Below are 16,492 nucleotides of genomic sequence, written 5' to 3'. Positions count from 1 at the left end.
TACCCTACTCTACCACTATCTACTCTACCCCATTGCAATCTACCTCAATCCACTCCAATCTACCACAACCCACTCCAGTCTATCCCAATCTACACCATTCCCCTCCAAACGACCCCATCCCACCCAAATACAATCTACCCCTCTCACCCACTCCACCCCACTCCACTCCATTCCCTTTACAATCAATCCCACACAACTTTAATTGACCCCACTCTACTCCACTCCAATCTAACCCACTCTACCCCACTCCAATTTACCCCACTCTAACCTACCACACTCTATCAAACAACAATCTACCCAGCCCTATCCCAATCCAGCCTTCCTCAATCTACCCTACTCCACCCCACACCACTAACCTTTAGCCATGCTGAATAGCAGGAACTCTGCTAAAACATTTTGCCAAAGCAATAGCTCTAGCACAGGCGAGAACTACTGGCTTTGCCAATACTTCTTTTTTTAAATAATAATTTCTTACACAGTCTTGCTTTATCCTTAACTGTTTTCAAGTGGATTCGGTGTTTTGATTTTTATCTCAGATTCTTTCAACTATTAAATATATACTTTTAAGTTAAAGGCAACATGGGTAAGGCAGGAAAGGAGGAGGCCACCAGCAACTACGCAAAGCTTAGCTACTATGTGTAATGCATGCAAGGGAGAAAACAGCACTGCAAGTATCATTGGAGGAGACTGAAATTCTAAAAGCAGGAGTAGCAGAGTTGACTGCTATAGGCAAAGCAATGGATAACAGTATCCGGAAAAAGCACCCTCATGGCTGCCAAATAAATTTAAGCAACAAAAGCATACTTAAGAAACCGAGTTTTAAGAGAACTGAACTAGAAAATTCCACAGTAGTATCAGATTGCATTGATTTCCAAACCACAGCAAACCCGAGTAGCACAAAGGGGGGATTATGAGATCTTGGCCTTTGTCTTTAAACGTGGCTTACATCCTCTTTCGTTTGTTCTCCTCACGTGTTTAACAATCAAAGTACAGTTGAGGTGTGTTAAAATCCCCTATGATGGTGTCCCTCTCTGCCTTTGCCTGAGTTTTGACAGGTATCTGACCGAGTAAATCCTGAGTCTGACTTTTTGAGATGAAGGAAACTTTCAACACGTTCGTACGGTCCTGAGAATGAGGAAAACTCTGATCTACCCCATGCAGGTGCTATCATACACTGGACTACCCTACGTAGCTCACATTACTAGCTATTGAATAGATTAATTCTGCCAACAAGATAGATTTTCTTTACCGGACAACTGTTTTCTTAATACCCGAGACTTCCACCGATAGTCAGAGGTAGCCTAATGCTGAGCTCACCAAACTATACCCTAACACTGGTTCTGTGGGGCACAAAACGACAGCAGTATTACATTCTCAAAACAACTGAGTCACTCACCAAAAGGCTATGTGAGCCATTGACCAGAGGAAGAGCTGCTTGCCTAGAAAATTATAGAAATGATTATTCTGACCCAGGCGGATATGTTGTGACAGACCAGGGGACTTATCATGGATGCCTCATCACACCAGATGTCAAAAGGAAGAAACTTCCCTCTAAGGCCATTCTGAAAACGAGCGCTCATATGAAGAGAAGGTCCGTTAGTAACATGTGGCGTGGCTTAGAAGATTACAGCATCTCCTTCACCCCTTTTCTTAGGTCAGCAGAAAGTCCTAATAACATAATTGCCAGGAACCAAGCCAACCAACATATGTTTTTTAACTGACAACCATGTTCTCTGAGATGAATATACAGTCAAAGTGCAGTTGGATGGTGATGTCTGCAATCTGTAAACCAAAAATGGATACGAGGAATGCTTGAATTAATCGCAGTCACTAGTAATTACTCAGAGCTACTTCCCAGTCCATCGTTTTTTTGCCCACCATGCCAGCTCAGATTAGACCAAAGCATATCTAAATCAGCCATGGTCCTGCTCCAATAGGAACTGTCCAGCCCGAACTTCCAAGCCAAGTTTTCTGTGAATCGGAACACAAACAAACTAAAAGTTGTTTTGTTCTAGTTGGAGCCCTTTAGTCGGGTGCAGCTTGGTTCCAAGTGGCACAGTGAGCACCATAACCCATAGATCGAGCAATGTCAAAAGCGCAATAAAGATGTAGATCATGTGATTTTTTTTTTTTTTAAAGCAGATTATTTTCAATTTAATGCCAGACAATCTTGAGACTTGTATAAGCATCCATTAACCCACATGATGAGGTAAGGGACAGAAGAAGAAGGTGGAAAAGGAAAAAGAGGGGAAAAACACGTAGTGTGAATTGAATGGATGTAGACCTTGGCTCCAGACTAACTAACAAGGCTCATGGCAACCCTGAAATAACATCTATGTGAGAAACCAAGAGTCTAACAAGAGCCTGGAAAAAGGAAGTCCCTGTTCTACAGGAGCACCAGTCAGAATCCTCCCTCAAAGACAGCAGCAATATGCAATCCAGGCCTACATTTAAAAGAAGGCAGTCAGAAAGCCATTCCCCACCCACTTCAACCTATAAGTGAGCCCCTATATCTTTTTAAGTATTGATAACTGGGGTTAAGTTTTGGCTATGTCAATAAAGATAAGGACCTAGAGTAATTATTACCCTTATCTGTCTGTAACTGTAGACGGTGTAAACCTGCTCGGCCGGTTTGATAAAACTGATAGCTTTCCCGTTGAGAGGCAAGGAAATACTGAGGTGGGTGCAGAAAGAAGGCAAATAAAATGGGACGTTATTGATGTGGCACAGGGATAGTATCAGTTATGCCGCCTTTAGATTCACTGGAATAAATTGTCAAGTCTAGTCAATCCTACCCTGAACGTTTTTTGTCTTATATTGTGCGAGGTGGCTATGAGGTAAACACAATCCTTTCCAAGAACTGTGTGAAGTTTTGCAATTTGTTGGCACAAGAGAGACGAACTTTCATGAGCCCACGAGCGAGAGGTTTGATTTAATAATTTTGCATTCCTGTTGGGGAGATGGTGTCCAAAGCAATACATAAGGTGTTAAAGTGGAAGGCAGGAAGATTGTAATGACAGCACAATTTACCTAGAAGATCCTTCCTTGGCGTGTTTATCAGAACAGTTGTAAATACCAGGTTCTAACATGGTCTTAAGAATCTTTTTTAACTACGATTAAAATTTATGGTGGGGCCCCTGAATTGTGCTATTTAATTAAAATATTAAGTCGGGTGCTGTCCTACTGTGATTGCTTAGCAGAACAAATCAAAACAGTAATTGTTTTCTTTGAGAAATCAGATCTCATTTGCCCCGGAATTTAACAATCAATGTCTCTGATTCATGGAGTAGGTGACATTTTAACCAAGGAGTTAGCCAAGAGAGTCCTGCCACACATGGATTAAAACGTATGCACTGCAAACTGCAAGGAAGAATTTAGGTTTTGAATTGGCAGAGCAGCAACAACTCGACCATTTTTAAATATTTGTAAGGGGTGGACTGCATAAGGAAAGAAGCAGTGCTCAGGTCCATACTTAATTGCATCTAAGTCTGAGCAAACCCTGCAGGAGTCATTTTTCAGTAAGTTCTGAAAGACAATTTGGGCTGCAATTGCTCTGGATAGTGCATGTACAAAACACTCCTTAAGGCTTGGTTTGTATTATGTGTGGGCTGGGCCCAGTGCTTAATTTGATTTGGGGATTGCATATGAGGAGCACAGTCAGTATTTTTGGGGATCTGCATTTATTTTTCCTCATCAGACTTTAACCCAGAGCAAGAGAGTGAAAACCCCACATATGGGAAAAAAGATGGAAGAGAAAAGAAGGAAAAAGCCGAACAAGGGAATCAAGACTATGTATTCAGTATTCAGCATGCCAACAGTCAGTAATTCCAGCGACAGGCTTCTGAGCACAACTTTGTGCTCTAGCACTTGGCTAACTATATCGTTATATTATAAATGCCATATATGATGCGGGCTTGTCACCAAATATATGTTACATAAGGGGTTGCCAATTTAGGAAATGTATCTAGATCAACAAGTTCAATGAATGATCTCTAATTAAAGAATTTCTATTGTCATTTTTTCCATTATGTGCTTCTACCACCAAGTAGATAACAGGCAACACTTGTACAGGTGTCTGTACAAGCAGAAGAAAATGAGAAGCGTTCCTACTGAAATAATGGAACTGTTGACAGACAGAAAACAATCTTTGAGGCATATAAAAACCATGTACCCAGACTTTGTTGGTAGTCAGAGTACAGAGATAAACATGATCTAATTTTGGACAGGCCAGTTTATCTGTATTTCTTAGTAACTGAGTAAGAACAGTATTTCACTTTAAGCACCAAGATTTGTTTGGAACTGTTGATTGTCAAACTTTATATAATACTCTTTAAGAATTGATAAAGAATGGATCAGTGAATTCTTTTGGCACAAAGCTTTGACGCTATTAATTGTGCTAGAAGGTCTATCTACCACAACTCATGATGGAACTTTAGCATGGTATTGACCTACATATTAATATTTGAACTATTGATTTATGGAACGAAATTCCAAATTAAAAGTTTTTTTGATGTTATATAGTTGGACTAAAAAAGAAGCAATCTTTCTTCAGGAACAACAGACTATTACTCTTGTGCACCACAAAATGAAAGTGGAAAGAATACATATTCAAACAGGATACTTCTGTACTTAGTAAACATAACTCTACTTTCTCAGATACTGTTATTCACTTTAAAATGAAAATAAGATAAACATAAACAAATGGAGGTCTTAATGGGTGATGTTATCACAATGAGTGCAAATTAATACATTTTAAAAAGTAATGTCTCAAACATATTAATTGATATACATCAGTTATTTTTTTAAATTACAACAGGGTGGTATACATAAACCTCAATACATTTTCACCAATACACTATAGCACAACAGATAACATGCCACAATGACCCATTCACAGTGAGCTAAAAAAAATTAAAGCACTATTTTCTAATGTTTTAAAAGCCCTCAATTGATGCGTTGGAGGACTTTTCACACTTGAGCACTTTAGTCTGCACCCAAAATCCAAGATATTTGCGTTTGTTAATATTTCTATACACTTTTCCTTCACAGCGAGCTGGCAAGTAGACTGTGTCCTACTTGCTGTTGAAAATGATTTGACGAAAAGATTAATGAATAAAAGATATTCATAAAATGAATGAATAAATATAGTGGATAAATGGAACAGCATTTTATAACTATACAGCTTGTCTGTGGCAAACGGATCCAAATGAAGTTGTGCTAATCTGTAGCTCATTTCATTAGATATGGGTAGACAACTGTGAGTAATGAACACATACTTGATCACACAGGAAGTTATCACAGGTTAGCACAAGTTTGTAACATTACAGTCATTGCAGCAAGGTCCTTCCCCTGGTTTTGTTTGTAATTGATTGAGGTTTGATTTGCTATGCACTTTCTGTCTCTTGAAAAGGCAAAGTAAGACACCTGCTCTAGGGAGGTTGTATACCACAATATTAATATAAATAATATCGTCCTGCCATAATATAGTAACCAAATTATTACTATAAATATACTGTTAACATAAGAATATACATATCAGTATTCTGGAGTTAAGAATAGTTAATCTATACTTACCTAAACATACTTACCATCACGATATAGTGATAGTCGATATTCTAGATTCGATATTTCGACATGACTGTTTTAGAACCTGGGTTTGTGGTGGGCCTCCCAATGGAATACAGTGTCATAACTTTATGTCAACCTTTAATATCTTTGCATAGACAGTGAGACTGACTGACACATATCCTAATTATTAATTGTGGGACCCACGTGGTTGAGGTGAATAGGACAGACTTTGTAAGTCTTTTTCTAGTGTTAATTCAAAACAATGTTTGGACATGTTTATCTTTGGTTTTTGTAAGCATCTCGTGAAGAGTTGTAAACTGACTTACATGCAGACTTGTCCCTGTCGGATCCCTGCGAAGCGCGCCGCTGCAACTTGGGGCTTTGGAGCCCTGCCAACAGCCCGTCCAATGAGGAGTCACTGTGCGAGGAAGAGGAGGATCCAGGGGGACCAAAGGATGTATCATGAGGCCAGCTATCGGCCTTCCCCACCACTTGCCTCCCCTGAGGAGTGGAACACCCAACATCGTCTGTCCTTGGGCACCCAACGCCGCTTTTTGGGTCATGTCCTTCACTGTCCTTCATGTTGGGGCACCTAGAGTCTTGATTCCTGCCAGTGGGTGGCCGGTCGGCGTAGCTCTGACAGTTAAACGCCCAGTGATCATGTCTTAATGCCGGACTTGCAGGTGTCTCAAGTCTGTTACCCGTGGTACAGAGAGGGGCCTGATTGTCTGGAGTGCACTGATAGACCCTGTAGTCTGCCCACATATTGGACATATCCCCAAAGGACACACTGTCTTGCTGGTAGACAGCAACATGATGTCGTACAGTACTGAGGCCAGCATCCCCTCTGGCTGGGGTCTCTCCGATGCTTGGGGTCCGCATGGGTCCACTGTCCCGGCCATAGGGTAAAGACTTAAGGTGAGGCTGAAAGTCAGGTAGGGGTCGGTATTCCATCACCAGGGATGGGCCGATATCTATCCCTGGAAAGAAAAGAAGAAAGAGCAATTATTATGGTAACAAGCACCAAAATGCAATGGGCAACAAACAACTACTGATGTGTCAGAGATGAAAGAGATGCATATAAAGGAAAACAGATCCGAGAAAGATGGACAGGCAAAAAGCATAAAAAAGCAAGACAGACTAAAAACTGAAAAATGAATGGGTCACAAAAAAAGACAGAGCTACAGCAACTGGAAATTACTAGCACTAATACAGATACCCAGAAAACTGATTGATAATGAGAGAACAATGCACACAAAAAGAAAGATGACCAACGAAAATTACAAATATAGACAAATAGAAAGAACTTTAAGAAATCGGATTAACCAAAGTATAAATAGAGTTAAACAATGGGTAATAATAAAGTCCACTATATACATACAGCAAATCTAACAAGAGAGGTGAACACACAAAAAAGACGATAGGAGAGAAGAAAAACATACACAGTGGAAAGACGTTAAACGGTGACCCACATTGTATACTAGGCTAAATATGGTTAGGAGACCTTCAAAGAATTACACTTATACAACCAGGGTAGGATGTTGAATGGATAATTAGATGTTTTACTACTACAGTTGGTTGAGGCACCCACAGCTAAATCGGATTGGAGAAACTCACCAGTGGCTGACCACGCTGTGGGATGCAAATGGTAGGGCCTCCACTTCAAACACGTCCTTCAGGTTTGAAGGGGGTGATAGGAAGGCACACTAACCGCATAGTTTTAGGTCAAGTATGCTTAAGAAAGGCACAGTACTAGGTGAGCCGCACTAAACAGTGCAGATTTTTATTTCAGGGTGCCCCTCACAACATTTCTGTATTTTGTAATTGTTCCAGGCAATGAACACACAGCATCTAGACCTTATGAATGTCGGTTTTGTCTACGCGCTGGTGCAACTCCACTCATATCACATTTAACACACGCCGTCTAACTTCTCACACAGCCCTCTCACATCCCGTCCTCTCATATTCTTGCACTTCTGGCACATACTTTGTCCATTCAGGTATCTGCCCTCTCACACCCTCTGACCTCTTTCACATCCGGTCCTCCCAGTCGTAATTCATTTACACACCTGCTTTCCTCTCACAGACTTTCTCCACTCATACATCTGTTCTTTAGGATATTCCTAGCCCGGGTTGAGAATATGGGAGTCCCCTGCATTCCACAACTCAGTGTTCCAGGATCAGGCTTTCCATCTATTAAGGTCTGGGTCGCCCCCCTTCGTCTCCATGGGCCCAGACCCAAACTCTCAGCCTCCAAACCCAAAGGCAAATACAGTTTATATTCTCAGCATCATGCAGACGCTACATATCACCAAGGGAGAATTCTCCTTGTGCGGATACAGGTGAGACACAGGAGGACTCCTATCTCTCAGCATCTCGGCCAGCATGTTCCAGTGCAGAGCAATACCTGTTGTTTCTGATACAATACAAGCAAAACAGCGCCATATGGGAAGGCCTGAAGTTTTTCTCCTGCTACAGGCTTCATACATAGACAAATGTGAGAAAAGTTATTCTCTCTATGTATTTATGGCCTACATCACCTTAAGAGTAAGTCTTGTGTTTTAACTTAGTGACTTGCAGAAAGCAGCATTTAACTTTTTTCATAACATTCTACCACCCCATGGTCACCAGAACTCCCTCAGAAGACTGGGACTTGAAGAGTCCATCATTAAAAGTATTTAACAAGGGGGGAGGGGTTGGTGGGAATACAGTTTTAACAGTAGATTTCTACTTGCGCACCCCTCTGCTCTCGCCAGCTCCTGTGATGAAGTACATAGGACCTCTTGCATTGCTCCTCTAGTTGTACAGTTGACAGGATCAATGAACCATTAACTCATCTTCTTTTGATGATGTCATGAGGACATATAAGATCAACATGGACCAGACGGTCTTTGGCACTGGTTTGGGCTCTTTCCAAATGCCATGGTCTAGGAGCAGAAAACGCAGGGTTAGGGAAAGCACTTTAAAGGGAGGCCGTCAACTGAGAAACTCTTCACAATTTGGCCTTGGAGATTTTTAAATAGGTATAATCCTCAATTCTACTCAAACAGCCTATTCATTTCAAGTATTTAAACGTTTCCTATTACCCTGCCCCCCGCCTGCTATAACTATTCTGCTTTCAGTGCTCTGAAATTCTGAATGCTAATCAGCAACTTTTATATTTGTCTGAAGCGATCAAGCGCACCTGATGTTTTATTCCTCAATTTATTTTGTTATTGAACTTATCACACCCAGAGTATGTTTTAAATTAGAGGGTGCCACAATACCCAATTTATGTCAAGCAGATTTGTAATCCGTAAAGGATTACTTGCTGGTGCTAGAGTGCCAGGCTTAGTCAAATGAGCAGGGACTGCGGGAATGACAGTAGTGAGGAGTCCAGGATATGGTGTTAGAATAGATTGGGACATGTCCAATATGGTGCTCCGCCTTGGAATCAGGCTACTGGTTGCTATCTTCATATTGTCAAAGCTGTGTAACTCGAGTGGTATAATAACTGCATAACAAAAACGAGAAAGGGAATAATTGGGAAGGAGTTTCGATATCTAATAGAGAGAACTAAATGCTCTGTGGCAGTTTCCTTCGCTGAAGACAAATGGTAAAGGAGCCATGGCCGCCTTTGGTGGCTATGGAATGGTCTCTATGCTGAACATAATAACTGAATATCACAGAAGTTGAGATCGTTTGTGGACCCACGGAGAAGAGGGAGATATAAATATCACAAGTGACTTAAGTGCTACTTTTTAGGTCGAGTCTACCAGATTGCACAATCTGTCTGGTTACAAAAGACCTATTGCTGTCATACCAAGAACGCACAGGAGTCATTGGCTGGTTTTACAGTCACTCTCATTTGCTTGCTTCTTATTAGATGACTTTACTTGTCCCAGCATTCCCATCTTGTGTTTGTACCTCCCCTGGTATTGCTTCTTTACCATCTCTCTGATTGCCTGGCTTCTATGCTTCCACAACACGCTTTTAAGTAACAACTTTTCCCCTTTTGCTTAAGCACTCCATGAGACAGCATGGTTTTCCAGCTCTCTCCTTTCGGTGCTCCTCCCCCGCTAAATACCTGCCCTCTATGTTGCTGCCTCCTTCAAGATGCAAGCTCTTCCTCGTGTGTTTCTCTATGCCAAACTCCCTCTTCAATGTACCATGTTGCTTTCTTGGTTGTGTGCTTCTCCACATGCCCCTCATGTTGCTTTTCTTCGTGGACTGCTTTTACCCTCACTTCACCCCTTGCCCTTGGCTTCCCCGCACCTGGTCCTCCATCGCCCTCTTTCTCATTGCCTTTGTTTTTAATTTAATTTGTTTTTGTTCGGGAGGACCAGGTAGCACATTGCTGTCGGCACATCAGCCGTTTACACAAGCATTTACAATGGAATAGGTCTCAAATTCCCTTGAGTTGGAGCTATTGGCATTGTAAATCCTTAACTGGACTTTTTTGTTACATTAACTGGTCAACCCTGCTGCATATTTTAGTCCTTTCTGCCACATAATTCCAGTGGCCCTGCATTTAACTAAAGGGCTAGTAGACCTACTGGAATATTTTTTTAAACAAGGCCCTTAAAACACAAACTACTCCCAAGTGCAAAACATATTGACTTGGCAGTTGGTGCAGGCGACATTGCCCGCGGGGCAATGAATCAATAATTGTACTCAAAGAATGCATGCTTACTGGATCACTGTCCCTTTACTGCAGTCTGGGGATTCGAACAAAACACCCATGATTTTTCACACACTTGAGGAGAGCCACCTCACATGATATTAATGATCCTCAGACAATCTTGAACTGAATTATTAGTTATAAAATATTGACCATCGTACGGCATAATCAACTGTAAGCTCTCCGCGAGGTTAGTTTTATAAACAGACACAGACACAGCTCAGGTTTCACAGACTCTAACGTATGTAGTTCATCTAGTCAGGTTTCTGCTTTCTATTTGCAGCTTGTATCATGTTATAAAAATAAGACTACAAGTCTCAGAATGCAAAGCTGAAACATAAACTAAATGAGTGAATCACGCATCAAACTAGGGAGCTTGACAACTTTATGAATACTACTCCAAGGGCTGGTTTCCAGCTTGTACCACGTTATAAAAATAAAACTACAAGTCCCAGAATGAATGTGTGTGCTGCAAATAACTTGTACTAAGCCAATCAGAGTCCATATAATGTAAAAATGTCAAAATGACTCTGGCGATTAATGTTCTTTTTGGAGAGAGAATGTACTTTTGTTAAGTGGAAGTTTGTACTTATTAAAAGGTAGCGCAGAGGGTTAATGTTCTCTCTGGATAGAAAACATACTTTTGTCTAGTGGAAGCTTTGACTTATTATAAGCTAGCACAGAGGGTTAATGTGCCTGGTACAAAGAACGTGCGCTAGACAAATCACAAACTGCATATAAGAAAAAATGACAAAATACTGGTGATTTATGTGCTTTCTGGAGAGAGAACATACTATTGTCTAGTGGAAGCTTGGAGTCATCATTAGGTAGCGCAGAGAGTTATTATGTCTCCTGCAAAGAACATTGACTAAGCAGATAAGAGTGCATGTAATGTAAAAACGGTACTGCCGATCGGGTTTGAGCTCTGAGCGCTGTGAGCTCCATGGCAGCCAAGAGAACATACTTTCGTCCAGTGGAAGCTTGGAGCCATCATAAGGTAGCACACAGGGTTAATAAGCCTGCTGCAAAGAACATGTACTAAGCGGATCAGAGTGCATATAATTGTGAGAAAGTAGCCTCTTTCTAGCATGGTTACCCTCACTTTTGGCCTGTTTGTGAGTGTGTGTCAGTGTGTTTTTTACTGTCTCATTGGGATCCTGCTAGCCAGGACCCCAGTGCTCATTGTTAAAACCTTATTTGTCAGTGTGTTTTGCCTGTCTCACTGGGATCCTGCTAGCTAGGACCCCAGTGCTCATAGTTTGTGGCCTATGTGTGTGATGTCAGTAGTGCTTAACTGTGTCACTGAAGTTCTGCTAACCAGAACTTCAGTGCTCATGCTCTCTCTGCTTTCAAATTAGTCACTATAATTTAGTGACTTCATATTCCAATTGGCACACTGGACCCCCACCCCTTATAAATCCCTAGAATATGGTACCTAGATACCCAGGGCATTGGTGTTCCAGGAGATCCTTATAAGCTTCAGCATTTCTTTTGCCACCCATAAGGAGCTCAGACAAACCCTTCTTCAGGACTGCCACTGCAGCCTGCGTGAAATAGTGAACACACTATTTCTCAGCCATTTTCACTGCACTTAAGTAACTTATAAGTTACCTGTATGTCTAACCTTCATTTACTGAAGGCTAGGTGCAAAGTTACTAAGTGTGAGGGCACTCTTGCACTAGCAAAGGTGCCCCTACCCTGTCAAGGCCAATTCCTCGGACTTCGTGAGTGTGCGGATACCATTACACATGTGCACTACATCTAGGTCAATACCTATATGTAGCTTCACAATAGTAACTCCGAATATGGCCATGTAAGGTGTCTAAGATCATGGAATTGTCCCCCCATTCCGAATCTGGTATTGGGGTGTCAATCCCATGCATCCTGGGGGCTCCACCATGGTCCCCCACTGCCAGACCAGCTCTCTGAGGCTTGCACTGCAGCTACACTGCTGCCACCTCACAGACAGCTTTCTGCCCTCCTGGGATCCGAGCAGCTCAGTCCCAAGAAGGCAGAACAATGCATTCTCTTTGGGAAGAGGGTGTTACAACCTCTCCCTTTGGAAATAAGTGTTACATCCTTGGGAGGGGCAGCCTTCCAGAGCCTCTGGAAATTCTTTGAAGGGCACAGATAGTGCCCTCCTGGCATAAGCCAGTCTACACTGGTTCAGGGACCCCCGTCCCCTGCTCTGGCGCGAAACTGGTCAAAGGAAAGGGGAGTGACCACTCCCCTGTCCAACACCACCCCAGGGGTGGTGCCCAGAGCTCCTCCAGTGTGTCCCTGGCATTAACCATCTTGTTTTCCAAGGTGTGGGGACACTCTGGAGATCTCTGAGTGGTCAGTGACAGCAGGTGACGTCAGAGACCCCTCCTGATAAGTGCATACCTCGTTAGGTAGCCAATCCCCCTCTCAGGGCTATTTAGGGTCTCTCCTGTGGGTTCCTCTTTAGATTCAGCTTGCAAGTTTCCTCCAGGAATCCTCTCCAACTTCTGCTTCAGCTTCAGACCGTCAGATCAACTGCAGACTGCTCCAGGGACCGCTTTAACTGCAACAAAGTATCCAGAAAGGCTACTGGGTCCCTGCAACTTCAGCTCCAGCCAGCAACAGTTTCCAAGGTGTGCATGCCCTGAGGACTCCCTGCCTTCACCCTGCACCAGAAGAACCGAAGTAATCTCCTGTGGAGTGACGGAGTCACTTCCGTGCTCCAGCAGGCACCTTCTAAGATGATGACCAGTTCTCTGGGACTTCTCTTCTGGCGACGAACGTGCTCCCTGGAACACAGGTGGTGGACCCCTGGAACCCAGACTGTCCCAAACTCCAGCTGTCCAAATTTGGCGGAGGTAAGAGCTTGCCTTCCTGGTTTGCGACAGTACCCCTGTGCACTGCGTCATCTCTAGCTCCTGAAGCCTCTGTGCACTATTTGCAGGAATCCTTTGTGCACAGCATGGCCCAGGTCCCCAGCACTCCATTCTGCAACGCACAACTCAGTGAGTTGCTCTCCAGCGGCGTGGGACCTTCTTTTGTGGTACTGCAGCAACTGCAATTTGTACCTTCTTTGTCCCCATGTCCTGGGACTCCTGTGGGTGCTGCCTGGTCATCTCTGGGTTCCCTCCAGTGTTGGGAGACCCCTCTGCCTCCTCAGTCTGAGTTGAGGCACCCAGGTCCCTCCTGTGGTTGTCTTTCACAGGCAAGGGGAGAGACAGACTCCTTATTGTCAGGGAGGATGACTCAGACAACTACCACATTCTCAAAAGTGCCCTCTTGGATGGTCTAGGCTTAACCACTGAGCAATATAGAATAAAGTTAAGAGAGGCCAGAAAGGAGTCTTCACAGGATTGGATAGACTCTGTAGACTGTTCAGTGAAGGCCCTAGAAGGCTGGTTAAATGGAAGTAAGGTGACTGACTATGAAAGCCTGTATAACATAATTCTGGGATAGCATATATTGAACAATTGTGTGTCTGATTTGTTGCACCAGTATCTTCAGATCTGACCTCTCCCCAAGAATTGGGAGAGAAGGCAGACAAATAGGTCAGAACAAGGGTGAGCACAAATCCTCATACAGTGGATGACAAGGACAGCAAAAAGAAAGATGGTGAAAAATCTCAGGACAAGCATGGGGATAAAAGTAAGCACAAAGATCCTTCTTCAGGTCCAAAGCACTCCTCTGGGGATGGGGATAAATCATCTTCTTCATCGTCTTCTCACTCTACCCACACTAAAAAGCCTTGGTGCTATGTGTGCAGAGGTAAAGGGCATTGGCCCAGGTAAAGCCCCTGAGCCTACCACCACTAATACATCAAACTCTAGTGCCCCTAGCAGTAGTGGTAATAGTGGTGCAACTACTGGCAATAGTCAAACTAAGGGTGTAGTTGGGTTCACTTTTGGGACTATAATAGAAACTGGGGTAGTCAGTCTTAAGACAGTTTCTGTCACACCTGGTGGCATTGCCTTGCAACCTTGGATGCCTGTCCCCTTAACATGGATAAGTAAAGGCAGTCAATTTTAGTAAATGCTGTTGAGGCCAAGGCCTGCAGAGACACAGGTGCTAGTATCACTTTGGTGACTGAAAACTTGGTGTCACCTGCACACTGCCTCCTAGGACAGAAGTACCAAGTTACTGATATCAATAACTCCATTCAGCCTCTCCCCTTAGCTGTAGTTCAACTTAGTTGGGGTGGAGTTACTAGCCCTAAGCAGGCAGTGGTATCACCAAGCTTACCTGTAGATTATATCTTAGGGAATGACCTAGAATTCTCAGGTTGGGCTGAAGTACAGATTAGGACCCATGCATCCATGCTGGGTATCCCTGAGGAATTGCTTCCTCTCATTCCTGGTGAAATGAAATAGCAAAGGAGAGAAAAGGACCTGTAATCAAAGGATCCCTCTCCACCAACAGGTAAAAAGGGTATCAAAGTATCCCTTCCCCACCCTGCCACTAAGGATACCATTCCTGTGGTGAGAGAAACTTCTTCTGGGGTGGGACCTGTACCAAAGGAGCCCTCAGCTATCACAGCTGGATTCCCAGAGGTAAAAGTATCTCTCTGTGGAACCACTAGACAAGATGTGCAAAGTTGCACCATTTTAGTATATATGGAGCAATCCTCCAGCCCTCCCAGAGAAACTTTAGTGCAGCTGCCCTGCACTATCGCTGAACATGTAGGACAGCAGCCCTGTCCTAGTGTGGAGCTTTCAGGACAGCAGCCCTGCCCTGTCCAACTCAAGAGAAACAGCAACCCTGTTCTTACAGCCACATGGACAAACATTTTGCCTAGCTATGGCTTTATTGAGACAGCATCCCTGTCTAGCATTCTCTTCATTTGACATGGACCCAGTGGACCAATCCCACTGCCCAACTTTACAACATAATAATAGAAACTCTGAGAATTTACACTCACACTGTTGGTTAGGTAAAAATCTCAAAACAGGGTGGTTTACATCCCCACACAGAAGTAACCATACAGCGGATGATAAAGGGAGTAACCACTCTATTGCAGAGCTACTCTCCACTTATCACCACTTAGACAATAAAGTCTCAACTGGCCAAGATTAGCCGTATTGTCCTTCGTTTGTGGGAGTTGTTATGGGAGAAAGTAGCCTCTTTCTAGCATGGTTACCCCCACTTTTGGCCTGTTTGTGAGTGTGTGTCAGTGTGTTTTGCCTGTCTCACTGGTATCCTGCTAGCCAGGACCCCAGTGCTCATAGTTTGTGGCCTAGGTGTGTGTTGTCAGTAGTGCTTAACTGTGTCACTGAAGTTCTCCTAACCAGAACTTCAGTGCTTATGCTCTCTCTGCTTCCAAATAAGTCACTATAGTTTAGTGACTTCATATTCCAATTCCAATTGGCACATTGGACCCCCCCTTGTAAGTCCCTAGTATATGGTACTTAGGTACCTAGGGCATTGGGGTTCCAGGTAGTGCCATTTTGACGCAAACTGCGACCTTGCTTGAACCAAGGTTTGTTGGAAGAATCCAGCACTGCAACTTGCCTGTATCCAACATCTCGACATGGGACATCTCTTGCATCATGCAGGAACCTGCAGCCATCTTCTTTGGTGCTCTTCTGCAGACTTCTTCGAAAAGGAGAATCCTCTTTTGCACCATCTTCTAGGTTGGCAGGGGCTCCTGTCCTTCCTGGAATCTTCTGCGACTTCTGGACTTGGTCTCCTCTCTTCACAGGTCTTCAGGTGCAGGAATCCACCATTTGTTGCTTGCAGTCTTGCTTAGTTCTTGCAATAAATCTTATCATGACGTATAATGTGTCTTAAGGAAACTTGCAGTACTTTACTTTTACTTTTCTGGGCTCTGGAGTGGGGTATTTTATTCACCTTTGTGGTTTTCTTACACTCCCAGCGCCCCTCTACACACTACACTTGCCTAGGGGGGAATTTGTGATTCACATTCCACTTTCTTAGTGTATGGTTTGTGTTTCCGCTAGGCATATTGCATCCTATTCCATTCTATTGTGTTTACTACTGTTGGCACTATTCTGTGTCTACTTACCTGATTTTAGTCTCTAGTGTATATATTGCGTATAATACTTACCTTCAGAAGGAGTTTTGCCGCCAAGATATTTTTGCCCTTGTGTCACTAAAATAAAGTACCTTTATTTTTTGGTAATACTGAGTATTGTCTTTTATTGTGCATAAGTACTGTGTAACTATAGTGTTATTGCAGGAGCTTTGCATGTCTCCTAGTTCAGCCTAAGCTGCTCTGCTACAGCTACCTCTAGACAGCCTAAGCTGCTAGAACACTGCCCACATTTC

General features: G+C 43.2%; 1 protein-coding gene across 1 annotated transcript in view; it reads right to left on the bottom strand.

Annotated features, from left to right (window-relative positions):
- Nucleotides 1–16,492, bottom strand: part of ARHGEF19 (Rho guanine nucleotide exchange factor 19) — a 332,662-nt gene that overhangs the window by 240,767 nt on the left and 75,403 nt on the right. Inside the window, exon 2 of the mRNA XM_069240732.1 lies at nt 5,895–6,548. Within this exon, the coding sequence (XP_069096833.1) occupies nt 5,895–6,522 (628 nt within the window). The 5' untranslated portion in view covers nt 6,523–6,548. The remainder of the gene's footprint in view (nt 1–5,894; nt 6,549–16,492) is intronic.

The sequence above is a fragment of the Pleurodeles waltl genome, chromosome 6 (genome assembly GCF_031143425.1).
Source record: "Pleurodeles waltl isolate 20211129_DDA chromosome 6, aPleWal1.hap1.20221129, whole genome shotgun sequence".
Taxonomy (NCBI): domain Eukaryota; kingdom Metazoa; phylum Chordata; class Amphibia; order Caudata; family Salamandridae; genus Pleurodeles; species Pleurodeles waltl.
This window is presented reverse-complemented; position numbering and strand designations above follow the sequence as displayed.